At 51.2% G+C, this 23,724-nt stretch overlaps 3 protein-coding genes across 3 annotated transcripts; 2 read left to right on the forward strand and 1 right to left on the reverse strand.

Annotated features, from left to right (window-relative positions):
- The first annotated feature begins 486 nt into the window (after window positions 1-486).
- Window positions 487-8,010, forward strand: pah (phenylalanine hydroxylase). The gene is made up of 13 exons (XM_037460730.2): window positions 487-630; window positions 2,054-2,176; window positions 3,964-4,147; window positions 5,128-5,216; window positions 5,686-5,753; window positions 5,883-6,079; window positions 6,164-6,299; window positions 6,396-6,465; window positions 6,625-6,681; window positions 6,786-6,881; window positions 6,974-7,107; window positions 7,215-7,330; window positions 7,624-8,010. The coding sequence occupies exons 1-13, from the start codon at window positions 571-573 to the stop codon at window positions 7,665-7,667; spliced, it is 1,374 nt and encodes a 457-aa protein (XP_037316627.2). The 5' UTR covers window positions 487-570; the 3' UTR covers window positions 7,668-8,010.
- Window positions 8,011-9,344: 1,334 nt separating this feature from the next.
- th2 (tyrosine hydroxylase 2) lies at window positions 9,345-13,652 on the forward strand. Its single transcript, XM_037460728.2, has 12 exons — window positions 9,345-9,670; window positions 10,038-10,212; window positions 10,345-10,433; window positions 10,539-10,606; window positions 10,682-10,732; window positions 10,828-10,973; window positions 11,043-11,178; window positions 11,284-11,353; window positions 11,461-11,517; window positions 11,693-11,788; window positions 11,880-12,013; window positions 12,288-13,652. The coding sequence occupies exons 1-12, from the start codon at window positions 9,440-9,442 to the stop codon at window positions 12,445-12,447; spliced, it is 1,413 nt and encodes a 470-aa protein (XP_037316625.2). The 5' UTR covers window positions 9,345-9,439; the 3' UTR covers window positions 12,448-13,652.
- A 1,754-nt stretch (window positions 13,653-15,406) lies between these two features.
- nup37 (nucleoporin 37) lies at window positions 15,407-23,723 on the reverse strand. Its single transcript, XM_037462197.2, has 10 exons — window positions 23,586-23,723; window positions 23,163-23,331; window positions 22,969-23,090; window positions 20,492-20,564; window positions 20,211-20,305; window positions 17,173-17,263; window positions 16,506-16,687; window positions 16,345-16,395; window positions 15,674-15,767; window positions 15,407-15,579 (listed from the first exon to the last, which is right to left on the reverse strand). The coding sequence occupies exons 2-10, from the start codon at window positions 23,316-23,318 to the stop codon at window positions 15,466-15,468; spliced, it is 978 nt and encodes a 325-aa protein (XP_037318094.1). The 5' UTR covers window positions 23,319-23,331; window positions 23,586-23,723; the 3' UTR covers window positions 15,407-15,465.
- Between the last annotated feature and the right edge of the window lies 1 nt (window position 23,724).

The raw sequence follows: 23,724 nt of genomic DNA on the forward strand, positions 1-23,724 counted from the left end.
CTTCAGGGTGTGAACTTGACAGGGTTGAACTTGGATTTAACACAATAAATATTAGAAACTTAAATAAATGGGATATATTTTGCTAACAGACCTACCTGCGTTCATTAAACGCCCCATCCGACCAATCAGCTGCTAGCTGCATCAGCGCGTAGACGACGTCATTACGTCATTGCGTCGTTTCTTGTAGCGCCACCAGCCAGTCAAAAACCTTTAGTGTTGCTTGAAAAGTTAATGGGATTTAATAGAATATGTTACATGTAGATATCCCACCGAGGCTACAGTGGGGGGGCGGGGGGGGGGGGGGGTAATAGTCACGTGAGCCTCTGTTCCGCCAAAAAGTCAATACAACGAATAAATAAAAACAGAAAAGTTACACGACACGCCCACCGGACAACGAGAACCAGATGTGGAACAACAGCTGTCCCGTGACATACCGATGCACGAGGAGGCGGTGGGGGGGGGGGGTTGTCACGTGGGCCGTCGGGTTTTTATAGGCAGGGGCGGCGCACAGGAGGGTCAGTGAAGCTCCACCGCGGCGCAGAGGTTGTTCACCTGAAGAAGAGCGAGAGGATGGACGCCGCGTACAAGAGAGTGAACGGAGACCACGGGCCCGAGGAGCCGGACACCGGGGTAATAAAGACCTGCTATGACGCGTTATGAAGGATACCTGTAACACCTGTAATACCTCTAAGCCTGCAGCGTATCTGTCTTCTTCTTCTGGGACCAAAGGGTCATTTTAAGGAGAGAGAGAGAGAGGGAGAGAGAGAGAGAGGGAGAGAGAGGGGGAGGGGGGGGGGGGGAGGCTGATTCAGTGATTTAGATCAGGGAACAGTGGTGATGGAGCAGCTTATGGAATGTTCCTGGTGGAGAACACAAAGCGGGGAGTGGGGGGGTCGTAGTGAACGCAGGGAAGAACAAAAACAAACAAAAAAACAGCTGAGAAACGGATCATAGGCGAGGTCAAAGCTTTGTAAAAACTAAAATGACAAATAAGCTATGTAGGTAGGTTTAAAAAAATAAGTTGATCATGTGTGTGATGTTACAGAGCTTTATTCATCAACAAGAACGACTGTCAAACCTTGTTCCAGCTAATCTAACATGAGGGATTGATATCTGGTGTTTTAGTGGTATGGAGCAAGCTATGTTAAGACATCACATTGGGGTGTTTTTGTTTTAAACATCGTACATCCAAAAAAATTTCAGTAAAAGAAAATCCTGTGTAGTCAAGACTATCTTTATAGAAATGTTGAATGTAACATTAAAAACGTGACGAGAATTCTCTCGAGCAAAGATCCAGATAAGATGTCTATCTGGACTGTGCAGGAGTTTCTACATCTGGGAGATATTCCGATCCGCTCTCTGTGCACATGTGTGGAGCACATGTTCAATACCATGAAGTCACGATTGGCTTTAGTGCACGCTAGTTATGAAACACACACACACATACACACACATACACACACACATACATATATATATATATAGATATATATAGATATATACATACATACGTGTCATCAGGTCACATATAGAGTTGAAATTGGAAAAAAATCCACATTCATATCTTTACAATTCATAATTTAGTTAAATTATGCTTTACCCCCCTCCCATCACATGGATCAAGAGGTTACAAGGCGTAAAGCCTTCGAGCCCTAAAGTCAGTCACCTTGACAGCGGAGGGTCACTGCCCCTAACGGCCACATTTCACGCACTTGTGGCTGCGCTTAAACACAGAATAACGTCACAATGAATCATCAAAAAAAAGCCCAAAAGAATGTGTATGAAAACCTGACATTGATTTTTAAAAAAGGGGGCGTTTTGAAAGTGTTCTTGTGGGTGAGTAGACTCTCGTTCTGCTGCCAGACTTTGTTTCATAAAACAATTTGGGACAAAGTATGAACAGTGAGAACAAACACTCCCCCTCTGTGATTGGCTCCTGCTGTTGGGGGGGGGGGGGTTGCTTCCACTTGACCCTGCTTGTGTAACAACAACCCCGTGAAGCCCCACATTAAAAAGGCCCTGAGTCGTCTCTGTGTCTCTTCTCCCCCCCCAGCGGAGGAGGAGGGGCTCCATGTACCTGGAAGAGGAGACCAGCAAGAAGTCCGAGGTGATCTCCTGCATCTTCTCCCTAAAGGAAGGGGTCGGGGCTTTGGCCAAGGGCCTGCGGCTCTTCGAGGTAAAGCCTCCTTCTCCTTCTGACCCACGGGCGGCGCTTATCTGCAGCCCCCTGTTTGCGTATCAGTCGTGTGCAAACACGGCGAGAGACTCTTTGATCCGCAGAAGCAACCTCTCTGCATGCGATGGGTGAATTATTGTGTACATACCGGACCATACGTGTGTTTTCAGAGGTAAAAATCATTCATCAGTGATATCAAACCTTCTGACGATACCTTTCAGACAGAGAACATAAATCACAGGCGGCGCTTACAGCGAATGGTGAAACTTTTTTTATAGGTAATACATGATCCCAAAGTTACTAATTAACAGTAAACAAAACCCCGGCGCGTGTTTGCCAGCGTGTACGTGACTGCGTGGAGGCTCCGAGCAAACACGGGAGAGACATCTCATTTTCATCAACCCTGAGATTCGGGGGGGGGGGGGGGGGGGGGGGTTTGACTCTGTTCAATATCAAGTATGTGCTGCAGTAAACACATCAGGATCCCCTGTGGACCTATGAGCTGCCACCTTCCCGATCCTCCCCCTGCTCCACCCCCACATCTCCTCTTCTTTACAGCCTTGACTTCCAATATACCCCCCACCCCCCCCCCCCCCCCCCCCCCCCCGCCCCCACCCACACACACACATTTTTCTCCTGCAGCAACTTATCACGCGACGAGTCCCCTTAGAAGCCCCCCCCCCCCCGGGACGTCTCCGCCTGTCGGCTCTGAGCCGAGCCGCCGCGTCTCGTCACGCGTTCGTCCCGTTCCCTCAACCTGTGAAGGTCTAATCTCCATATTCCAGTCGCCACGTTAACCCCCCCTCCCCCTCCCCCTCCCCCTCCCTCACCCACACACACACACACTGGAGTTTATCCGCCCGGGACTCCGGCCCATGTGACCTCGGCAGCGAGGCTTTCATGTGACGAGTCGGGCGCCGAGGGCCCGGCCTTGACCGGGTGGGGTAAATGTCCCTTAGTGATGTGGGGAGGTGGGGTGGGGGGGGGGGCGGCTCGGAGGGGTACAGAGATGTGACTCGGTTTAGGATTTAGGGTTGACCATGTTAAGCTGGACCGGGCCACACAGTCATGTTACCAGTGTTTCCCACTGAGCACCAGCATCGAGCCTTTTCAGCTCTGGCAAACAAATCCCATAAGAATTAAACATCATTCTGTTCGTTGCCGCTAAATGCAGTAAATGTAAAAAATAAGATGCTGATTTAGAGGCAAAATCATATTTTTATTGTTTTCCTGATCTGATATGAGGAAAAAAAGCGGCAGCAGCAGATCTGCTGACAGCGTACGAATAACTGCCCAACAAGGGGGAAGAGAGTTGTAGGTGTAGACCTGCAGCCCCCCCCTCCCCCCTGGGGAGACCACATGGTCTTTAAAATAAGCTGTTACACAATATACAACAGGATCCAGATGGGACCCGCTGAGCCCGCCCTCCTCTTCCCCCGTAGCCTATGGAAGTCAGAGAACCGCATCCTCCCTCTCGCCTCCCCAAGGTCACACGAACAAAAACACAACTTTTTAAATGGTGCCAAATAAAATGAGCGGTGCATTCCAGCCCGAGCCGGGGGGGGCTCTCCGACGTATCGGAGCACCAGGAAACATCCCGGTGGTTTGGAGTTCATGCTGAAGGAGAGAAAAGGAGCGGAAAAAAAGGCTCCACGAAGCCCGACAGTAGCACCGCGGCGCCACCTAGTGGTGGAATAGAGGCAGTGGCGCCATCCTGTGATCCGGTGAGACCTTTGCCTCCACCACATTGAAATGTCTCACCCGCTGCCTCCTGTGCTGGTCCTCAGGAGAAAGGCATCAACCTGACTCACATCGAGTCGCGTCCGTCGCGCATGAACAGCGACCAGTTCGAGTTCTTCATCAACGTGGACGCCTCCTGCTCCCAGGCCCTGGACGAGGTCATCGACGGCCTGCGCACGCAGATCAGCGGCCACGTGCACGAGCTGACGCGCAACAAACAGAAGGACACGGGTCAGTGGGCGCGAGGGGATCGGGGGGGGGGGGGTCAAAGAGAGCCGAGACACACATGACAGCGTTATTTAAAAAAAAAAAAACGAAAGGGGGCCGTGGAAGCAAAGTGGCGAGAGTTGGGGACCAGGGACAGTTGTCAATGACAACGCGGTCTAGTGACAGCGAGCTAGCACGGCCAAACCAATGCATCAATGCGGCGCCGCTGCGTTGTGGGCCGGGGGGGGGGGGGGGGGGGGCCTTAAGGAGCCTCCAGTCAGACCCCGTTAATGACTGATGGCCCCTCGGCCGCATCCAGACTCCTTTATTAGTGGTTTCCAGAATGACATTAGTTTAGCCGCTGAGGACCAACAGGCCCGGCGGGGGAACAGAGGGTCTCTGTGTGCGGCGTCCCGGGCCAACGCGGGGCACGGGGGACACGACGGGGTCACGGCAGGCGGAGACAGACAGGGCCACCATGGATCCTCCTTTGACCTCGGCGAGGGGGGAGGGGGGGGGGGGGACAGGGTCAGGGTCAAGTGGACGAGGGGATATCTGTGGCCTGTTTTTGGAGAGTGCCTGTTTATCGAGGAGACGTATTGTCTCCTTGGGCGGGAGGAGGGGAGGGGGGGGGGGGGGGGGGGGGGGGGCCCTGGGGCTGGACCACGCCGCACAAATGCAGATTAATGATGGGGCCCCCAGTGTCTTTGAGTGTCATAAATCCAGATGAACCAGCCGATGACACCCGATGACTGTTCTGCAGAGTGTCCAAATGCCACAGCGCTGCAAAGACACAAATCCTCATTTAATGTGGAAAAAAAAAAACACGAAATTCAGGCTGCAGCCAACAATTAACGTCTGAAAAGACACAGGCTTAAAGTCTTAAGAGACTAAAACGTCGTCAGACTTATCGGGCGTGAAAATGTAAAAATATCAGAATATCTCAGTGCTTTGTGGCGTGTTTACATGTTGGATTAAAACATAAAGTGTGGCCGTTTCCTCAGTGCCGTGGTTCCCCAACGACATCCAGGACCTGGACCGCTTCGCCAACCAGATCCTCAGTTATGGCTCCGAGCTGGATTCTGATCACCCGGTACGGACTGACTCATCCATCACTGTGTGTCTGTGTGTGTGTGTGTGTGTGTGTGTCCGCCCACGGGTCTCATGAAAGAAGGGGCTGCCGAGATGACAGGCCGCACTCTGCCGCCCATTCTAATGCAAAACTACCTGGACGCACAAATTGATGCCATTGCTTTCACTGGAGCCCCTATAATTATAGATAATTGCTCCCTTTTGCCGCCGCCATTTAAGCGAAATGCATTCATCGTAAGCTGAAAACCCCTCTACAAAGGCTTCATTTGCACATGTATTTGCGCGCTCTTATTACAGGCCGAGTGCGTAACGCTGCCAAAGGCCACGGGGGCTTCGCCTCAGCGCAGGACTTCCACTCTTTGATTTAGCTGCGAGTGGCCGGGCTGCGACCATGAGATCTAACACGGCCTTCCTCTTTGTGCGTGTGTGTGTGCGTGTGTGTGTGTGTGTGCGTGTGTGCGTGTGTGTAGGGCTTCACAGATGCAGTGTACAGAGCCCGCAGGAAGGAGTTTGCCGACATCGCCTACAACTACAGACAGTAACTACACCTTTTTAGTTCATGTGCACATTTGAAAAGTTCCACCCACGTTGCACTGCACAGAGCTCCAAACCCCCGGGGGGGGGGGTTGCATGTAAGTAAATGGACAACTTCTCGCCCCCCCCCCAGCGGCCAGGTCATCCCTCGGGTGGAGTACACGGCGGAGGAGAAGGCCACGTGGGGGACGGTGTTCAAGGAGCTGAAGACGCTGTACCCGACCCACGCCTGCCGCGAGCACAACCGCGTCTTCCCCCTGCTGGAGCAGTACTGCGGCTACAGGCAGGACAACATCCCGCAGCTGGAGGACGTGTCCCGCTTCCTGCAGTGTGAGTGGCTCGCCGCAATGTGTGTGTGTGTCTTACTGGCTCGTGTCTAAACCTGTCCCTCTCCCCCCCCCTCCCTCCCTGCAGCGTGCACGGGCTTCCGGCTCCGCCCGGTGGCCGGCCTGCTCTCGTCCCGCGACTTCCTGGCCGGGCTCGCCTTCCGCGTCTTTCATTCCACGCAGTACATCCGCCACGGCTCCAAGCCCACGTACACGCCTGAGCCGTGAGTGCCCCCCCCCCTCGCCCCCTTCCCCCCAACCCCCCCACCTGTAAAAAGGAAGGATTGATTTTAAATAGTGGTTTTGGTTTCCTGATGCAGGGACGTCTGCCACGAGCTCCTGGGACACGTTCCTCTGTTCGCCGACTCCAGTTTCGCTCAATTCTCCCAGGTAACCGAGCCAGAGGCGCCACGTTCCGTGTTTCAATGGAAGCGCATCCTCTCCGTAGCGGTCATTCGGCCTCTGACACGAAGAGGATCCACAGAGTTGAACACACAGACCTGTGAAACGCTTGTAATCCTTCTGCTTGGTTCGTTTTACGGCGTGTAGGAAATCGGTCTGGCCTCCCTCGCCGCCCCCGATGAGTTCATCGAGAAACTCGCCACTGTGAGTGCTGCGAGTGTCATGCAGCTGGTTAACTCTTTGTTGTTGTTGTTGTTGTTGTTGTTGAAGCGATTTGTTGAACTGACGTCACGCCTGATAACCCTCAGGTCTACTGGTTCACCGTGGAGTTCGGCCTGTGCAAGCAGGGCTCCGAGGTCAAAGCGTTCGGCGCCGGCTTGCTGTCATCGTTTGGCGAGCTGCAGGTAAGAGGCGCGGTGGGGGAGGGGGAGGGGGAGGGGGGGGGGGGACACTCTACGCAGCCCGCTGCGGTGACGCTCCGCCTCTCCATTTTCAGTACTGCCTGTCGGACCAGCCCAAGATCCTGCCCTTTGACCCCGCCAAGACCAGCCTCCAGAAGTACCCCATCACAGAGTACCAGCCCGTCTACTTTGTGGCAGACAGCTTCGAGGACGCCAAAGAGAGAGTGAGGTGAGGGGAATGGCCATAAGGGTTTGAGGCGCTCCTGCGCACACAGACACACACACACACAGACACAGGAGGATGAAGTGGAATATAAAGATTCCGTCCGCTCACAGGAAATTTGCGGCCACCATCCCGAGGCCCTTCACGGTGCGCTACAACGCCTACACCCAGAGCATCGAGGTGCTGGACAACAACCAGCAGCTCCGCAAACTGGCCGACAGCATCAACAGTGAGTGGACCTCATTATCGCAGAGTCACGCTTGGGGGGGGGGGGGGGGGTCAGGGGGCGCGTTTCTATCAAGAATCTCTTAACAAAAGAATATACCAGATTGTTAGTAAACTGAAGATAAAACCAACACAACACACTAACAGCACAATGAAAAACACGCTTTGCTCCGTGTGGGGAAAAGTCGCCACTTTATAACACGGTAAAGAAATAAAATAATGTAATAATTATAGAACAGCTTTAGGTTATTTATTTCTCTAGTGTGAATATTGATGTTTTTTTTTCTCTTGTTTCAGGCGAGATGGATAAACTGTGCGAAGCCCTGAAGAAACTGGATTAAGTGTGAATGTGATCTGAGAATCTCTGTGTGTTCAATAAGACGTCGTTTCTGATCGTGCTCGTCTTCTTTTTCTTTGTGTTAAAACAAATAGATAATGAATTTATTACAGTAACACATCTGTAGGATAATAATAATAATAATCACTGATCACTGGTGTTCAGGGATTATTATCCTACCGATATTTATCACAATTTATGTGCAATAAGATGCAAAAACCGCAGAGGCGATCATTTTCTTCTGTGCATTTCAAACAGCATATTGATCATTTTATAGGTTAGACTTATGTATGTATGAAATATTTTGATGAAACAATAAACATTTTTCTTCCCTCTCTTTACCGGTAGCTCCTCGTATTCTAAATACTTTAATAGTAGTTTAATAGTATTGTACAGTATCCTTGCAGAATTATGTGTGGGACAAAAAAAAAAGTCTATTAATGTGTTATCAAAGAACTATAAGTAATTAGTAGCTGCTAGAACAAATAATGAATGACAGTTAGATTCAGGGTCTTATATTATTAAAAATATATCATCCATATGGGTCAATGACAAATAAGGCGTCTAAGGCGGTAGCTATAAAAACTCATACTATAGTTTGTATAAGTCCTAGAATAGCGTTTCTAAAAAAATGATTCATTATATATATGTATATATAATGAATCATTTTTTAAAAGCCCTACTATAGTTTGTCAAAAAAAAAATTGTTCGTTAAAAAACGATTCCTAGCATAGTTTTCCAAAAATAAAAAACTGACATAATCTAGTTTTTTGAGAAGAATTAAATCCTAACATTTTGCACAGCTGGCACATGATTCATTTCACGTGCAAATGCACCACTAACAACTAATAAGACACTAGCATTAGCTCTCGTATATATATATATATATATATATATATATATATATATATATATATATATATATATGGAAGAGTTATCATATAGTCTCAACTTAGTTGATCTGACATGAAAAGAATACGAGCCAACCTATAAGTTGAAAGTAGCTCCTTTAATCAATATTTTAGAGCTTTTGCATGATATTCTAATTTTTCGAGTTTCACCTGTAATATCCTGTTAACCGCTCTGCACTTCAAAATAAAAGTTTCTTGCTTGTGAAGATTTGTTTGAGAAAATGCAAATTTCCGGACAAACTTTTCAAATTAACAGCTTATGTAAAATAAAATGGCTCATTTAGTTTTGGTCCCACAATAAAAGAAAAAATAATTTAAAAAAAATAAAAGACTATTTTTTTTAGACTATAATAACGTTTTTATATATTTCTTAATAGCTTTCTTCTGTTAATTTGCTCAGACTGTGCGACCTGACACTTGCCGGGTTTGAGGGGGTCAAAACATAAAATAATACATATTATTTGAATATACTCAAAATGTATTGAAACTGAATATGTTTTATAGAATTAAATTATATTTTTAATGAATTGAGGAAAGAAATAAACTCGGTCATAAAAAATATTCATGTTATTGTGCCCGCATTACTACCCTCATAAATAAGACCATAACATAATCAATATCCTCCGTCTCTTGGATGCCTCTGTGATTCATTTTTTAAGTGGTCTAAGTGTCTTCCTCCCCCCCCTCTTGTTTTTAGCCCCATAAAGAGACATAATTAATCATGACGTAACTCGTCTCCATGGAGCCCCCCCCCCCCCCCCCCCCGGTGACGGGCTACTTAAGCGCGCACAGGTGCCGGTGGCGGCGCGCATCCAATTCGGCTCCGTGTCCCCGAAACCCCGAAAGGAGAACCAGCGGCGGAGCCATGAAGACGGAGAGCGGGGCGCAGGCGGCACCGTTCGCCGGGAGGAAGCAGAGCCTGATCGAGGACGCCCGGCGGGAGCGCGGCAGCGGCTCCGCGGGCTCCCCGGGGCCCTCCCGCCGCGCGGACGGGCTCGTGTTCGAGGAGAAGGACGGGCGGGTCGCGATCAACGTCCTGTTCGCGCTCGGCGGGGAGAAACACGCGGGATTCTTCAAAACCGGGAAAATATTCGAGGTACGGTTCGGCTGTTCAAAAATAATGACCGATTATTATTATTCTGTACATCGAAAAGCCAAAATCCTACGTTTATGTCATGTGTTTATGTGAAATATGACTGGAATGCTACAATTTGAAATTGTAGCAAAAAGGCCCACTTCAGTAAATGCTTAGTTACTTTCCACTAATGCACACTGCTTGATATGATTCCTGCTCGCAATAGTAACATCGTTTATTTTTATTTTCATCATAAATATGACATACATGCAACCATTACTGGTGCAAACAAAGCTTTAAACAAGCATTAAATAACATGACGTTCGAGTCTCTTAAAGTGAGGTATTCATCACCTGGAGTTAAAAGGTGCGTTGAACTCGGGTCCCAGACGTTCGAGGCCAAACTTCTGCACATCGAGAGCCGCCCGGGGAGGAAGACGAAGAACGGCGCCGCTGACCTGGAGTTCTTCATGAAGTGCGAGGTGCACAGCGCCGACCTGGACGTCTTCATCAACTCACTGAAGAGGGTGGTCGACGACGTGCGCTCCGTTCCAGAGGAAATGGGTACCCGATTTCATCTTTTTTAAATTTTTTAATTTATCAGATAGGAGCTCATTGAACAGTTAAACCAATTACTGGTCCTTTTCATATGACAAAAGCATAAATGACATCTTTTGCCCCTCGTCACCATCACAGTTCCATGGTTCCCCCGACAGATAAAAGACCTCGACAGGTGCAACATGTTAATAACCAAATTTGACCCAGAGATGGACCAGGATCATCCAGTGAGACCCTTTATACACCCGCCACAGAATCTCAGGTTCTTAATGACACGCCAGGCCTATTTCTACTAACGCCACGTCTCTCTCTCGTTTTGCCCCCCCCCCCAGGGACACAGCGACCCAGAGTACAGAAAAAGACGGGCGTTCATCTCGGAGCTCGCCTCCACGTACAAACAGTGAGTCAAGCGCCTCCACGCGCGCACACCCGCTGTCGCACGTTCTCTCCTCACGCCGACATGTCTCGGTCACAGGGGGGAGCCGCTGCCCACCGTGGAGTACGCGGCGGAGGAAGTGTCCACATGGTGAGACGTACATTTGGAAAGCGCGGGGGGGGGGGGTTGGGGGGGGTTGCTCTCGTGCGTAATGGCGTGTGCGTGATCCCTTGTGTTGCGAAAAGGAGGCACGTCTACCGGCAGCTGAGGGGCATCTATCCCGGTCTGGCCTGCAGACAGTTCCTGGACGGGCTGCAGCAGCTGGAGGAGGAGGCCGGCTACGGAGAGGACCGCATCCCTCAGCTCAGGGAGGTGTCCGCCTTCCTCAAAGGTGAGCGGGACCGTGGTAAAGAACGGTAGAATTTGTGTTTTGACCCGTTTTTGTTCTGCTGCTTTTCAGACAAAACCGGCTTCCAGCTGCGTCCGGTCGCCGGCCTGCTGTCGGCCAGAGACTTCCTGTGCAGTCTGGCCTTCAGGGTGTTTCAGTGCACGCAGTACATCCGCCACTCCTCTGCGCCCATGCACTCCCCCGAGCCGTGAGTCACCGCGTCAGGCCGCATCCACTCACTCAGTCATTCACGCAGTCATTCACGCAGTCATTCACGCAGTCATTCACTCATTTATTTGACCCGCTCCGACAGAGACTGCTGCCACGAGCTCCTGGGCCACATCCCCATGCTGGCGGACAAAGAGTTTGCGCAGTTCTCCCAGGTAAAACCGCGTGGCGCGAGGTCGCACCGCGTGACGCCGCCCGGGGTGGGGTGGGGGGGGGTGGGGGGTTCGAACCTTTTGCTTCTATTTCCCTTGATCCATTTCAGGAGATCGGGCTGGCCTCGCTCGGAGCTTCAGATGAAGACATTGAGAAGCTCTCGACGGTAGGTTTCTACATTTTGTCTTCACTCTGGCAACTTTTTCGCACTTTTAATTTGTGTTTTGTTTGACTTCTTCTGGACCTCACCTCGATACAAACCCGTCTTCATCCGAGCGTTCACTGCCACCTAGCGGCCTAGATTAAAAAAAGCCCCTCCCTCCTGTCTTCTCCCTCGTCAGTTGTATTGGTTCACGGTGGAGTTCGGCCTCTGCAAGCAGAACGGGGCGGTGAAGGCCTACGGCGCCGGACTCCTGTCGTCCTACGGGGAGCTCGTGGTCAGTGCGTCCTCGCGCCTTCACAGCCGCAAATGTCTCCCTGTGCAACTTCGGAACGTGACCTTTGACCCCCCCCCTGCCCTCTGCGCAGTACGCCCTGTCGAACGAGCCGGAGTACAAGCCGTTCGACCCCGAGGAGACGGCGACGCAGCCGTACCAGGACCAGACCTACCAGCCCGTTTACTTCGTCTCGGAGAGCTTCGAGGACGCCAAGACCAAGATGAGGTCTCCACCCGTCACTTCTGTCATCCATGAGTGTTGTCTCCCCCGTTTGATGTTATAATTAAAATTAAAATGAGTATATGACTCGTATGATTGAATAAAACCTTCCGATTGCTGTTGTGTGATGCGAATGGTTGTCAATCAACGGAGAGGTTCTGGTTTCATGTGGTGCTTCACGTAGTGGCTGCAGCGTACTTTGGGAAATTATCCTTAAATGATGTTTTCTCTTCATATTTGTCACACTCCTGTGTGCCGGTGCGTTCGTTCACGTCCACAGGAGATACTCTGCAACCATCAAGCGCCCCTTTGCCGTTCGCTACGACCCCTTCACCTGCAGCGTGGAGGTTCTGGATCGGCCCGGCAAGATCCAGATCAGCCTGAGCCAGGTGAGGGAAGACCTGAAGACCCTTGAGAGCGCCCTGGAGAAGTTCAGCTGATCAGACTCTCTGGAGAGAGGAAAGTCCTGCAGAAGCAGAAGGATGCACCTTTGGCCCGTGTGAATATTCTATGTGAGATTTACTGTGATAAAGAAAATCACCAAGTCTGTTTGTGAGAGTTTCCTGTATTCAGTTGCTTTGCTTTAGTGATCCTGCACTTAAAACTTCACTTAAATGAAAGTGTGTTGTCAGTATTCTCAGCAAGAGAAAGAGAGAACATGACCTTGTAGGACATTTGTTAGCTTTTTAATTCCAAACCCACTATTTCCATTTGGAACATTCTCAGAATCCATTTATCTTCATCTGTTATTAAGCAAAGGGAAGGAGCTAATTATGCATGATTTAAGTATCGCGTTGCCTGCGCTGGCGCGGCGGCTTGGTGGAGGTCCAGGTCACCGGGACCTCCACCAAGGCACGGCTCTGCTGACGGACGCTCTTCGTTCCTCCTTCGCGCAGCAGCTCCATCACTTCCGTGTGCGGCGGCCACCTTTCTGTCCAGTAAATCAAGGCCTGCTGCGGCCTCCCACCTCGCCCCACCCCCCCCCGTTTGTGGGGGGAGAAAAAAAAACAGAATAGTGTTTGAAGACAGAAAGAGGAATGTTAAAGCGAACGTGACGTGCAGGAACGCACAAAACAACACACTCTCTCTCCGAGCAACACTTTGCAATTTATCGCATCTCATTCTACGTCTCACCTCGTCCGTGTCAGGAGGGGAGGGGGCGGGGGGGTCACCGTGTCCTCAGACTAAAGAGATGCATACCGTAGCTGGGGACGTTGTCGCATCCGTCCTAAAATCTGGAACGTGCAGCAAATAGATTAGACGGTGGACATCAAGATAAAGCGAGGAGGTCCATCTCCATGCAGAGACATGTGTCTTTATGCTAAGCTAGGCTAAGCTATGCTAGGCAGGCCCCAGGTCCAGCTTCCAACATGGCATTGCTCGACTCATCTTTCTATGTGAAGCTTCTGTCCAAAGATATTGATTTACTCTTTTGAAAAATAAATTCTTTTGGGTTGCCAGGTCATGAAAACATCTGGTTGGCTGTTTTTTTCTGTTCTGTTCTTTTTTAGATGTCCTCATCTGACATTGCTTTGACTTTTGAGTTTTAAGTTCATCGCAGTAACTCCTCCAGTGGCGCACAGCGGAATGCTCGTGTTTCGCACTCCAGTAGTAAAAGTTGATGGGCCGCTAAGAACGTTTCTCAATTCTCACGTTGCTGCAACAATTGTTCAATAATCAGGAAAGAAGGTTTGTCACCAACATCGTCGAGACAGTAGATGTAGATATTGGTTCTAAATATTACTTTGGTTTGTTCTTCACAACTCATAGCTTAATTCTAAAAAGTGAATCACTGGTGTTCCATTCTCCTCTTTAATAAAGCGACACCGGCAAACCACTCCAAGTCTCTTCTGCGAATCAAGATCAGCCGAATCGCTTCCTTCTGGGAGAAGAATCTGGTGGAGATTAAATCAAACACCGGCCTCAAAGACCTTTAATCTCGTTCTTTGTTTCCCTTCATATCACCCTGCTCATTACTTTTATTTGCTCTCTTTTTGTCAAAGCCCAGGCTTAAAGTTGGCCGTCGGTCGAGGAATCATCGGAGGGGCGAGATTAGGACGTTGTTGAGGATTCTAAAGGCGGTCTGATGTCTCCTTTATTCATTTCACAGTTATTAATGAATGAACACACACATCTGTTTGTGAGGCCCAACAGCTTCATTCAGGTCACATCAAAGCTGAAGTGTCCCGGCGGGTCGGTGCCGCCTGAGGACGCGCTGCGGCGTGGACGCGGTTCCGCTCCTCGGCCATCAGGTGGTGTCCTCGAGTCACGGAGGGTGCAGTGAACCCGTGAGCGGTGTCCCGGTGCCCTGATTGAACGCTTTCCAAGGAGCATGAAAGCTCCGAGGGCGAACGTATGAAAAAAAAAAATCAATTTAAAATAAACGGCAGCTTGACGTTGACCTTTCTCCGCTTTTACGCGCCGCCTAACGCGCAGCGAGACGCAAAGAGAGAGAGGGGGGAGACAGCGAGGGGGGGGGGGGAGACCACATTGGACTAGTTCAAACACAAGCAGGGAGCACGGGAGCAGTAGCGTGTTATGCTTCGCGGATGGCGGTTCGCGCGCCGCGTCCAAGAAACACACGCGGGCCGACGCGCCTGCGTTTGAGGGACGGAGGTCTCCGCGGCCCTCGGGCTCGCTCCGCTCTGCCTTAGATGACATGTGGAGTAACGCGGTACAATAAACGGCTGTGCCGGGTGCCAGGCTACGCACGCACGCACCCAGTGGAGATTGAACACATCTGTGGAAACAAGTGATCAGCAGCAGCCCCCGCAGCGCCCCCCCCCCTCCTCCCCCAATGATTCATGGTGGAGTTAATTAAACAAGTGCCCCCTTTGCAGAGACGGTGGGTTCTGGTTCGGTTCGTTTCCTCACACGTGGCCATCATCCTGCGCCGGTACAATGCGTCCTTGTGCTTCGCTGCGGGGCGTTGCAAGTTCCTGCCTGTGATTACTCACCCAGGTAGGACGAGGCGCATCACCTCCTCCTCCTCCTCCTTCCTCACGGAGGTGAAACGGCACCACGACTTCACGAAGCTCTTCCCACGATTCCAACCCACGGGTTCTGGAGCGCGGCCAGGCCTCACGCCGACCCCCCCCCCCCCCGGCCGGTGCAAGGACACAGTGTCGACATGCTGGAGTGGCTCATTGCTGGGGGGGGAGGATAACGTGAAAGAGGGAGAGAACACCTGCGGGGCGATGATGATGATGATGATGGCGTGGACCGGTGGAGCGCAGACTTGGCGCTGCAGCCCGGGTTCATTCCTCTCAAGTGCAGCTTTCTTGGCAGCACATGACAGAGACCTGATGTAACTCAACCAGCCGGGCCGGTTGTCTGCGGACCCGCGGGCACCAGAACCTCCCGACAAACGCCAGAGAACACTCAGCAGACAAAAATGCATTTTTTTTTTTTATTGGACATTCCCGGGGACAGAAACACACTCGGGGGCGACGGTGCGGCTACATTTCGGTCATCCAAAAGCTGAGCTTCCTGTCGCCGCCGATGGCGCACAGCGGGAGCGTCCGGTGCCAGCTGAGACCCGATCCCACCGCGGCTGATCCCACCGTCACCGGCTGCAACGACACCGGGATGGATGTGAGACGCGGGAACCCGAGGAGAACAGTTGGGATGAGGGTTAAGGAAGGGGGGGGGAATAGACCTGCTCACCTGCGGGTGTCCCAGGTGGTGGATCAGTAGCTGAGTGGAGATCTTGCCCGGACATCCGGTGGTGGCGAAGAGGTTTTCGTTGGCCCGGGACCACCTGCGGAGGGGAGCGACGCATAAATCACACGTTTTAACTACGCGCAATAAAATGTATTTGACATTTTTACTGGTAGTTTATGTGCATTAAAAACAGCTGAGAGTAAATGCTAATCCATGTGAGGGGGGAAATAAAAACACGCTGAAGAATTAAAACGTGTTCCTTGGTAAAAAAAAAACATTAATTATTTTTTTACATGAATTTTGGCAAAGTCCAATAAGGAGAAAAAGAAGTGATACATTTGTCATTTTGGCAGCTTTGCTTTGCTTCTTTGAACCAGAAGTGACGACGAACAACTGAAACGTTGTAATTAACTTTTAAAGTTTAAAACACGGCGTGAAAGGGTTAAAGCTGTGAAACATAAAACACAGACTGAGCATCGTGAGGATCGATTGAGACCATAGACACATCTTATCATTGTTTACGGAGGTAATAAAATCAAGTGAAAGTCATTTTCCACCACTTTTATACAGCCAGAATTATTTGTGCAACCTCGAGGTCGCTTGATGCCAAAGACGCGTTTCCTGAGGTCACAGTGACCTTCAGCTCTGATCCCCTCGAGAGACGCATTTCTTACTTGAATAACCGCGCTTTATCTGCGTGGGCTGGTCTTTTTTCTTGTGGGTAACTGCAAAAAAAAGAAGAAAAAAAGGAAGAAGAAGGTTTAAAAACACATTCACTCGTCTACCAAAAAAAAAAAAAAAACAACGCACGGCGCGCGTCAATCATCCTCGTTACCTGGAGCGAGTTATGTCCCAGATGAGCCAGTCGTTTCCCGCCACGGCGCCGACTTTGATGGTGTTGGTGAGGCACCAGTCGGCGGACAGGAGCGGCGACTGGCCGCAGTCCAGCGACAGGATGGCCTGCTGGGTCAGAAGGTCGTAGAAGCGGATCGTCCCCTTCTTCTCGGCCACCATCAACTGTGTGAGACAACGTTTATGGTCGTTTTTTTTAACGCCTGCACGCCCGAGGTGCGACCGCCACCTTCTTGATGTTCTTATTCTCGCGTCTTCATTCATATTCTACGCTTGCACGCGTTCCTACGGCAACCGCTGTTTGGGATCAAATCAAATTCTATGTCTTTAACGTGCATCTAATTCAACATGCGAGCTTTATCCCATGCATGCAGTTCAGGAACTCGTCCAGTGTGCGCAGAGGTGAGGAGGAGCTAAGGACTCTTCTGGATCTGCCAAATCAGCTCGGTGGTCCTCAAATAACAACGAGACACTTCGGCTAACAATCGCCGTCTTCTCAGATCATCTATAAATGGTCGAAGCGAACCGGTTTTTATAAATCACATATTATAGTTTCCAAGACATTCTGACATTTTAAAGACCAATGGATCTCCGTAATGAACCCTAAGCTCCAGAGTTTGACCCGAGCATCTGAAACGGAGCCCTCCCACCTTAAGGGCTTCCTCCGGGTGCCAGCACACACCGACGCCAGGAGAGCGAAGCCTGAGAGTGCAGCTCTCCGTTCCATCCAGGTCCCACACCCTGCAGAGGGGGAGGAAAAGAGGGTTTAAATCGCATTGATGAGGGTGCTTTCCGGGTGTTTTGCAAACTTTTAGAAGTGTAACCAAGTGAGAATTGTTTGCAGAAAAGATAGTTCTCACGTTATCGGGAAAGATTCATTCGATGTGTGAACCCCTGGGAAACTAAATGCACCAGTTCTTAATTAACTACAAAAGATTTAGAGGTATTAGAGCGGTTCTAAAGGAAAAGCATCTGAACCTCCGGAGTTACGTAACAGCCGAAGACCGCGTGTCTTCGTGGTGCCGGGTTAGAAACAGAGACCCAAAGACGGCGAAACGGAACCTGCAGGCTCACAAGCTTCCTCATTTCTTCTTTTTTTTTTTTTTTTGACAGATTCAAGCTTCAACCTTTCAACAGCGCGCTCTTTTGTTGGCGGACGCCATGTTTTCGTCCGACGTCACGTTCGCTCCTAATTGATCCAACTCCTGCTCGCCGAGCCCAAAGTGACGTGCCGGGTTCTTTGTGCTTTTCCAGGGAAAAAGGGGCCCTTTTCCCAGACCCGGGCCCCCCGAGCTGTGAAGACAGACAGACCCGTGCTCCTTTCAGGGAGGAACGCCAGCCTCTCATTACATTGAGCTACGATAGCAGGGGGAGCGGTGGGAGGGGGGGGGGGGGGGTCACCCTCGCCTGAGTCGGCGTTACGCTCCACTCACGTTACAGCCGATGTTTCGCCGTGGGCGGGTCAGACTGAGAGGGGGCAGCGGGGGCAGCGGGGGGTCAAAGTGAGACAGCAAACAGGGTGACGAGCAGAACTTCACTCGGACAGCAGACGATCCCAAAGCCGAAGAAGACCCCCCGCGACCCAGGACGTGACGAACCGCTCAGCTGGGAGAGAGCGCTGAGGGTCCCGAGACCTGGATCCACGGCGAAACCACGTCAGAATGAACCCCCCCACCCCGGGCCTGCAAGTGGTTCTGGGAGTACAAAGCATTTGGGAAGGCGCTGACTGATGAGGTCATGCAGAAAAGCATCATCTGAAGCCCAAACTTCACTGTTTGTCCAGTGGGTTGTTGGAGAGGAGGTGGATGTCCTCGGGGTGTGCCCCCCCCCCCCCCCCGTCTCAGATGAAGACCTCAGTAAACACTCGACCTTTCCTGCCTCATCTCCCCTGCAGCAGGACGGAGCCCCAGCGAGTGAGGCCGAGGGGCAACAAAAGAACCCCCCCCCCCCCTCCCCCCTCCCTGACCACAAGGACTAAACCCTATTCTTTCGGCCCACTAGCCAAGCGGAGCTCAGTTGCTACACCACCAAACGGCCAAACTGTGGTCGACCACTGTGCCCTTCAAACGGAGAAAAACAAACCCTGCGCCAAACGGGGTGAAACACCCGAAAACACGCGCGAGCAATAACACCGGGGGGGGGGGGGGGGGGGGGGGGGTGTGAAAAGGGCATCTGAAGTCCTGCATAACGTTCCCGAAGTGAGGAAACGGTGCAGCACGTTGGGCCCCCGACTCCCGTGTGACATATTCCCTCAAACCCGGCACCCAGCTGAAGGAGGAGGAAGGTGTCCCTAAACATCTAAACAGTTGACACACACAGCGTAGACTGATGGTAAAGTAAAAGCTGCACACACCAAGGTGGATGTCGACAACTTCACTGTGTGAGAAACTGTTGACCTTTGAGAACCAGCGGTGTAAAACGGCATCGAGTTTACAACTCCGTGCTGACGGAGGGCCGGAGCTCCTCTGATGTGGCTGCGGGGGTTTCGGCGGGTCGAAGGCGTAGCCGCGATATCAAGCTGTTGCATTGCGTGTCCCTTACACGCCCCGCAGGTCACGGCTGCTTTGAAGCACGTACGGCGCAGCAGCAGCAGGTGAGCGCCGTCCAGAGTTCACGCGCAAACTCACCCGACCCCAAGAAGACCCTCGGGACCCTGCAGAGTGCCCCCCCCCCCCCCCCTGCGACCTCTAGGTGGCACATTTCCCCACAGACCGGCGCTCAGACTCCGTGAACCGAGCGCTCCCCCTCCTCCTCCCCCCTCCCTCCCCCCCTCCCCTCCGTCCGGCTCCCCCGCCCGGACGCAGCAGCGTCAGGTTGCGCGTTGGCAACGTCCGAGTTCCCACAGCTGCAGGGGGACAGCGATGACGCAGCTAAGCAAACTTATAGTAGACGCTCGGCTGCCAAAGCCAACAGAGCGATGGAGAGGTCATGAGCATATACATGCGGGCAAACACCCCCCCCCCCCCCCCCCTCCCCCCTCCCGGCTTCCTCCTCTCATATCGGCGCTCGGCCTGTGTGGGCCGACCGGACGGTCCTCTCCCGTTAACTTGATCCTTCCCTCGTTCCGCCCGGCGCTTCCTCCCCGCGTCCCGTATTTTCTCAACATGACAGAATTTAAATCTTTCAGCAGATGGAGCGCACCGCTGTTTTCTCTGGCTGGGAGTCAGGGGGGGGGGGGGGCGAGGGGAGAGCGGACGGGGGCGGCCGGTGACACCGATGTGCCCACCCCCCCCCCTCCCCTCCCCTCCTCGGCTGTGGATGCCGTTTGTGAGCTTGTGAAATGTGCAAAGCCAGGAGGAGTTTTGGATTAAAGTGCAGGTTTCCTCAGGGATTCTCTTTTTCACGTTTGCTCTGGTTGCAGTTTCTTGAATATAAATATTTGCCGCTTTTCTCTGTTTTTCTTCACATTTTCCCTCCTCTAGCATCAGCTGAGGCGGGGGAGGGGAGGGGGGGGGGGACTTTGGAAAATCTTTCTGCAACTAATTGGATTTCCACATTTAGCCAATTAGCGAGAAAAGCTACAAGTCACACCGCAGCATGTTGTGTTTAGCATCGTGTTTCACTGTGGAAACACAGTCAGGACTTTCTGCACCATTAAGAGAGAACAGCACTGAAAATCAGAAGCTGGGAACACACACACAGTCTCTCACACACACACACACACACACAGAAAGGAAACAGTCTGGACCTGCAAGTGTGATCGTCGCTGACGGAAGCAATTTGTTTCCCCTCCGTGGGCTCGAACACCAAATGGTTAATGTAGCTGGTGTGACCCTCCATCACCTGGGAAACGACAAAATGAGCAAACCATCAACACGGAACTGTTAAATGACCGTTTTTCTACCCGCCGCGAGTTGTGTGCGCCTACGCTTCCTGTCCCACCAAGTGCTAAACGTCAGAGCTAAGAGGAGGCTCGGTGCCCGCCGACAAGCGCAATTTCTGCCCGATGTGCTCCAGATGTTGCCGTACCTTGACTTCATGCCTATCCTGGAGATCAGAAGTCAGCAGACGTAGCTTCCTGTCGGCCGCAGCGGTGCAAAATCTGCAAAGAGAGAGAGAGAGAGAATGTCAAAATAAACAATAGAGAGACAATCAAAACAGAGTCAAACCGAGCAGAACCAGCGACAGACAACACTTCTTTTCGCCAGGACGGACACCTAAAGATTAGGGCGTTACAGTGTGTGTGTGTGTGTGTGGGTTGTGATCAGTAGAGGCGCTGCCGGGGGAGATTCTAATTGCGCGCTTAGATAAACAAACAAGATCCCCTCACGCCATTCGGCGGGTCTCTCCCCTCTAATCAGCTGCAGGACACACACACACTGGCGGCTGCAATTGCTCACACAATCACACCGAGTCACTTATCAGCAGAATAAACAGACAGCGGCTCACGCGTCTTGGGTCTCAGGCACAGATGGAGTTGGGCTGAGGTCACAACAAACACCCATAACGTGCTTCGGGGTGTTGCTGCTACACTGGATGAGATTATATTAGGACCGGCCTTCTAACGCTGCGCATTAGGGTTGTACTTTGGAGTGAAGCCGTAAACAATTTTTTTTCAATTTTTGCTTGTTCGACTTTAAATTTAAAAAAGGCGGTAAAGGTCTCTGTGAAGAGAGTGAAACACCAGAGAATCACAGCTTTGTTGTTGTTGTAGAGCCCTTCGATTAGCAAGGATGCTGCACACAATGTTAATTAATTTCCCTTTTTAGCTGCTGGCTTCCTCGAGGAGAATACTGCAAATCTACCCGAAAAAGGGTTTTGATTGGTCCGATTCTCTATTGACACAACGTGAAGCTCAAATTTAACTCAATAAAAATAATGCCGTCGCTTCTGATGGGGTAAACGTCTCGTCTTTGTAGAACTTTTGTTCATGTAGTGCACAATGGCTCCACCGGATTCATTAGATCACTTTGCATACCACTGTAACTTAAACAGTCAATTCTGAAATGACGCGTTCTGTTGTTCTGACAGTGAAGACAAGTCTGCGCATCGGTGAACGTTAGCTGTGATGTGCGGCGAGTCCGGTCTTTGCAGGATTCATTATTCTTCCCATCCTCCCATTGCAAGCCGCTGTGGTGGATGGGAGCAGAGCAGAGCAGCCCCCTCCTCCCCACCCATCCTCACTTTCCCTCGTCTCTCTCTCTCTCTCTCTCTGGGCCCCTCCGCCCGTGAGAACGCTGTACTTTTCCTGGAAGGCACGGCTACGTGCAGATCCAAGGGAGGGATGGAACCCGAGTGGGCAGTCATCAGCGCAATAACATGTGCGCACGTCACAGCGCTGGCTCGGGGGCCCTGTGGAGTGAACCGCAGAAGGCCGGGAATTATCGCTGCTTTTCCTTTTCAATTACAGAAAGCCTGAACACCTCTGGGGGGGGAGGGGGGCAGAGGGGGGGGGGGGGGGGGGGCACCGTGGTACCCAGTAGACGTTCCAATTAGGAGGAAACTTTCTAACAATCTGCGCTCGGGCCACTTCCCTCCTGTCCGAGGCCACCTGAAATAACTTTGCTCACATCCTGGCAGCCGCAGCGGGACGGCGAGAGGCGGCGCTGAGTGCTTTCACACAGCGGGGCCGCTGCTGCGCTTTCGCTACAACCGCCTCTTGTTCTGGTCAACAGGAGAGTGTTTGTGAATATTCATTACAGCCGTGTTTGAAAAAAAAAAAAAAGAAGAAAAAAGGCACAGATGGGGTTCTGACTTCTGAAGCAAAGTACGTCACACACACACACACACACACACCATAAACATATCTTGCATTAAAAGCAGCCACGTGTGCTAATAACATCCTCACTTAAATTGATTAATGACTCAGCAAATATGTCAGCACCACTTCACATGCACGCCTCAGCTGGGAGAGGGTAGTGACCATAGAACGGAAGGTCTTTGGTTTTGGGGGGGGGGGGGTTAGGGTTAGCTCCCGTACAGACGCTGTCAAATTCAGCATCTTTAATGGCACAACTTTTTTAATTCAATGTTTTTCCTTTACATTATATTTTTCTAAACTTTCTAAACTTTCCTTGTTTTTGGAGCACCATGGACTAAACTGTGTAGTGCCCTTTGGTCGTTTGTCTTTTACGGCAAATAGTGACCAGTTTTGTATAATGTGACATTCTGGACTCATCGGCATATTTCACAGTGACATTTTGATGCCGACTCAATCTATGCACAAAGGACATCCAAACATACTGCAGACTAGTCTGACTCCCTGGATGTCAACCGGAGATTTAAGTGCATCGCGGTGCGTTTTCCTCCCCTGGGTGGGGCAATGCCGCTGGATCCGGGGGGGCTGGGTGATGGAGCAGAATAATAATGTGTGGAGCCGGAGTCCCCTATAAAGCCGTGAGGCTTCACGGGAACTCACCACACCGTCCTGCAGCAGCTCACATGAAACGCACATATCATCACACCAACAAAACAAAAAAAAGGTGTCTGAAACAAAGACGCAGCACCTGAGTGTGGGTATCCGGTCCAGCCGGGACTCTGGGCTCCAGGCCAGAGCGTCAACACGCAAGTCGTGATGGAAAGCTCGAAGTACATTGAATTCCACTCCTTCTATCTCCATATCCTCCTCCTGCGGGGAACAAGTTCACATTCAGAAAACCTTACGGTTACAGGGCCCAGCAGGTGAGGCGACGGCTCTCACCTGGAATAGGCAGGTGCCCACCACCACATACTGGTTTCCCCCGTAGGCCAGCAGAGAGGCAGGGGAGCCGCTGCTGAAGGGACTGAACTCGACCACGTGAACGTAGTCCTCGCATGTCACAGTGTAACTGGGACTGCGGCTGGAGTCCTCCTGCATGCTGTTGGGAGTCCTGTGAGAACAGTGATTCACACAGGGTCGTCAGTCTGAAGTTAGTAGATCACATTAAGGTCAACGTTAGTTGTCTCTGAGTAATATTGGGTGTGTGTGTATAACACAAATAATAGACATAACGCTGAGTGTGTCTCCGGTCAAAGAGATGCAACGTGATGTGCAGTGCTAGCTAGCTATTAACGTTAGCCAAAATAAGATTTATATTGGCCGTTTTTAGAACTTTAACGCTCTCATAAAGGGCGTAATACTGACCTCTGGGTTATGGGACCCTACTCCGAGTCAAATCACAGTAATGACGGAAATACTTTATCACTTTATTTTAATAAAGAATTTCCTCGAATCAAACGGTGCGCGCGTTCGGGTTGTTTTCACGCTGTTTCCGGATACGTCA

Source organism: Pungitius pungitius, chromosome 2, assembly GCF_949316345.1.
Source record: "Pungitius pungitius chromosome 2, fPunPun2.1, whole genome shotgun sequence".
Classification (NCBI taxonomy): Eukaryota; Metazoa; Chordata; class Actinopteri; order Perciformes; family Gasterosteidae; genus Pungitius; species Pungitius pungitius.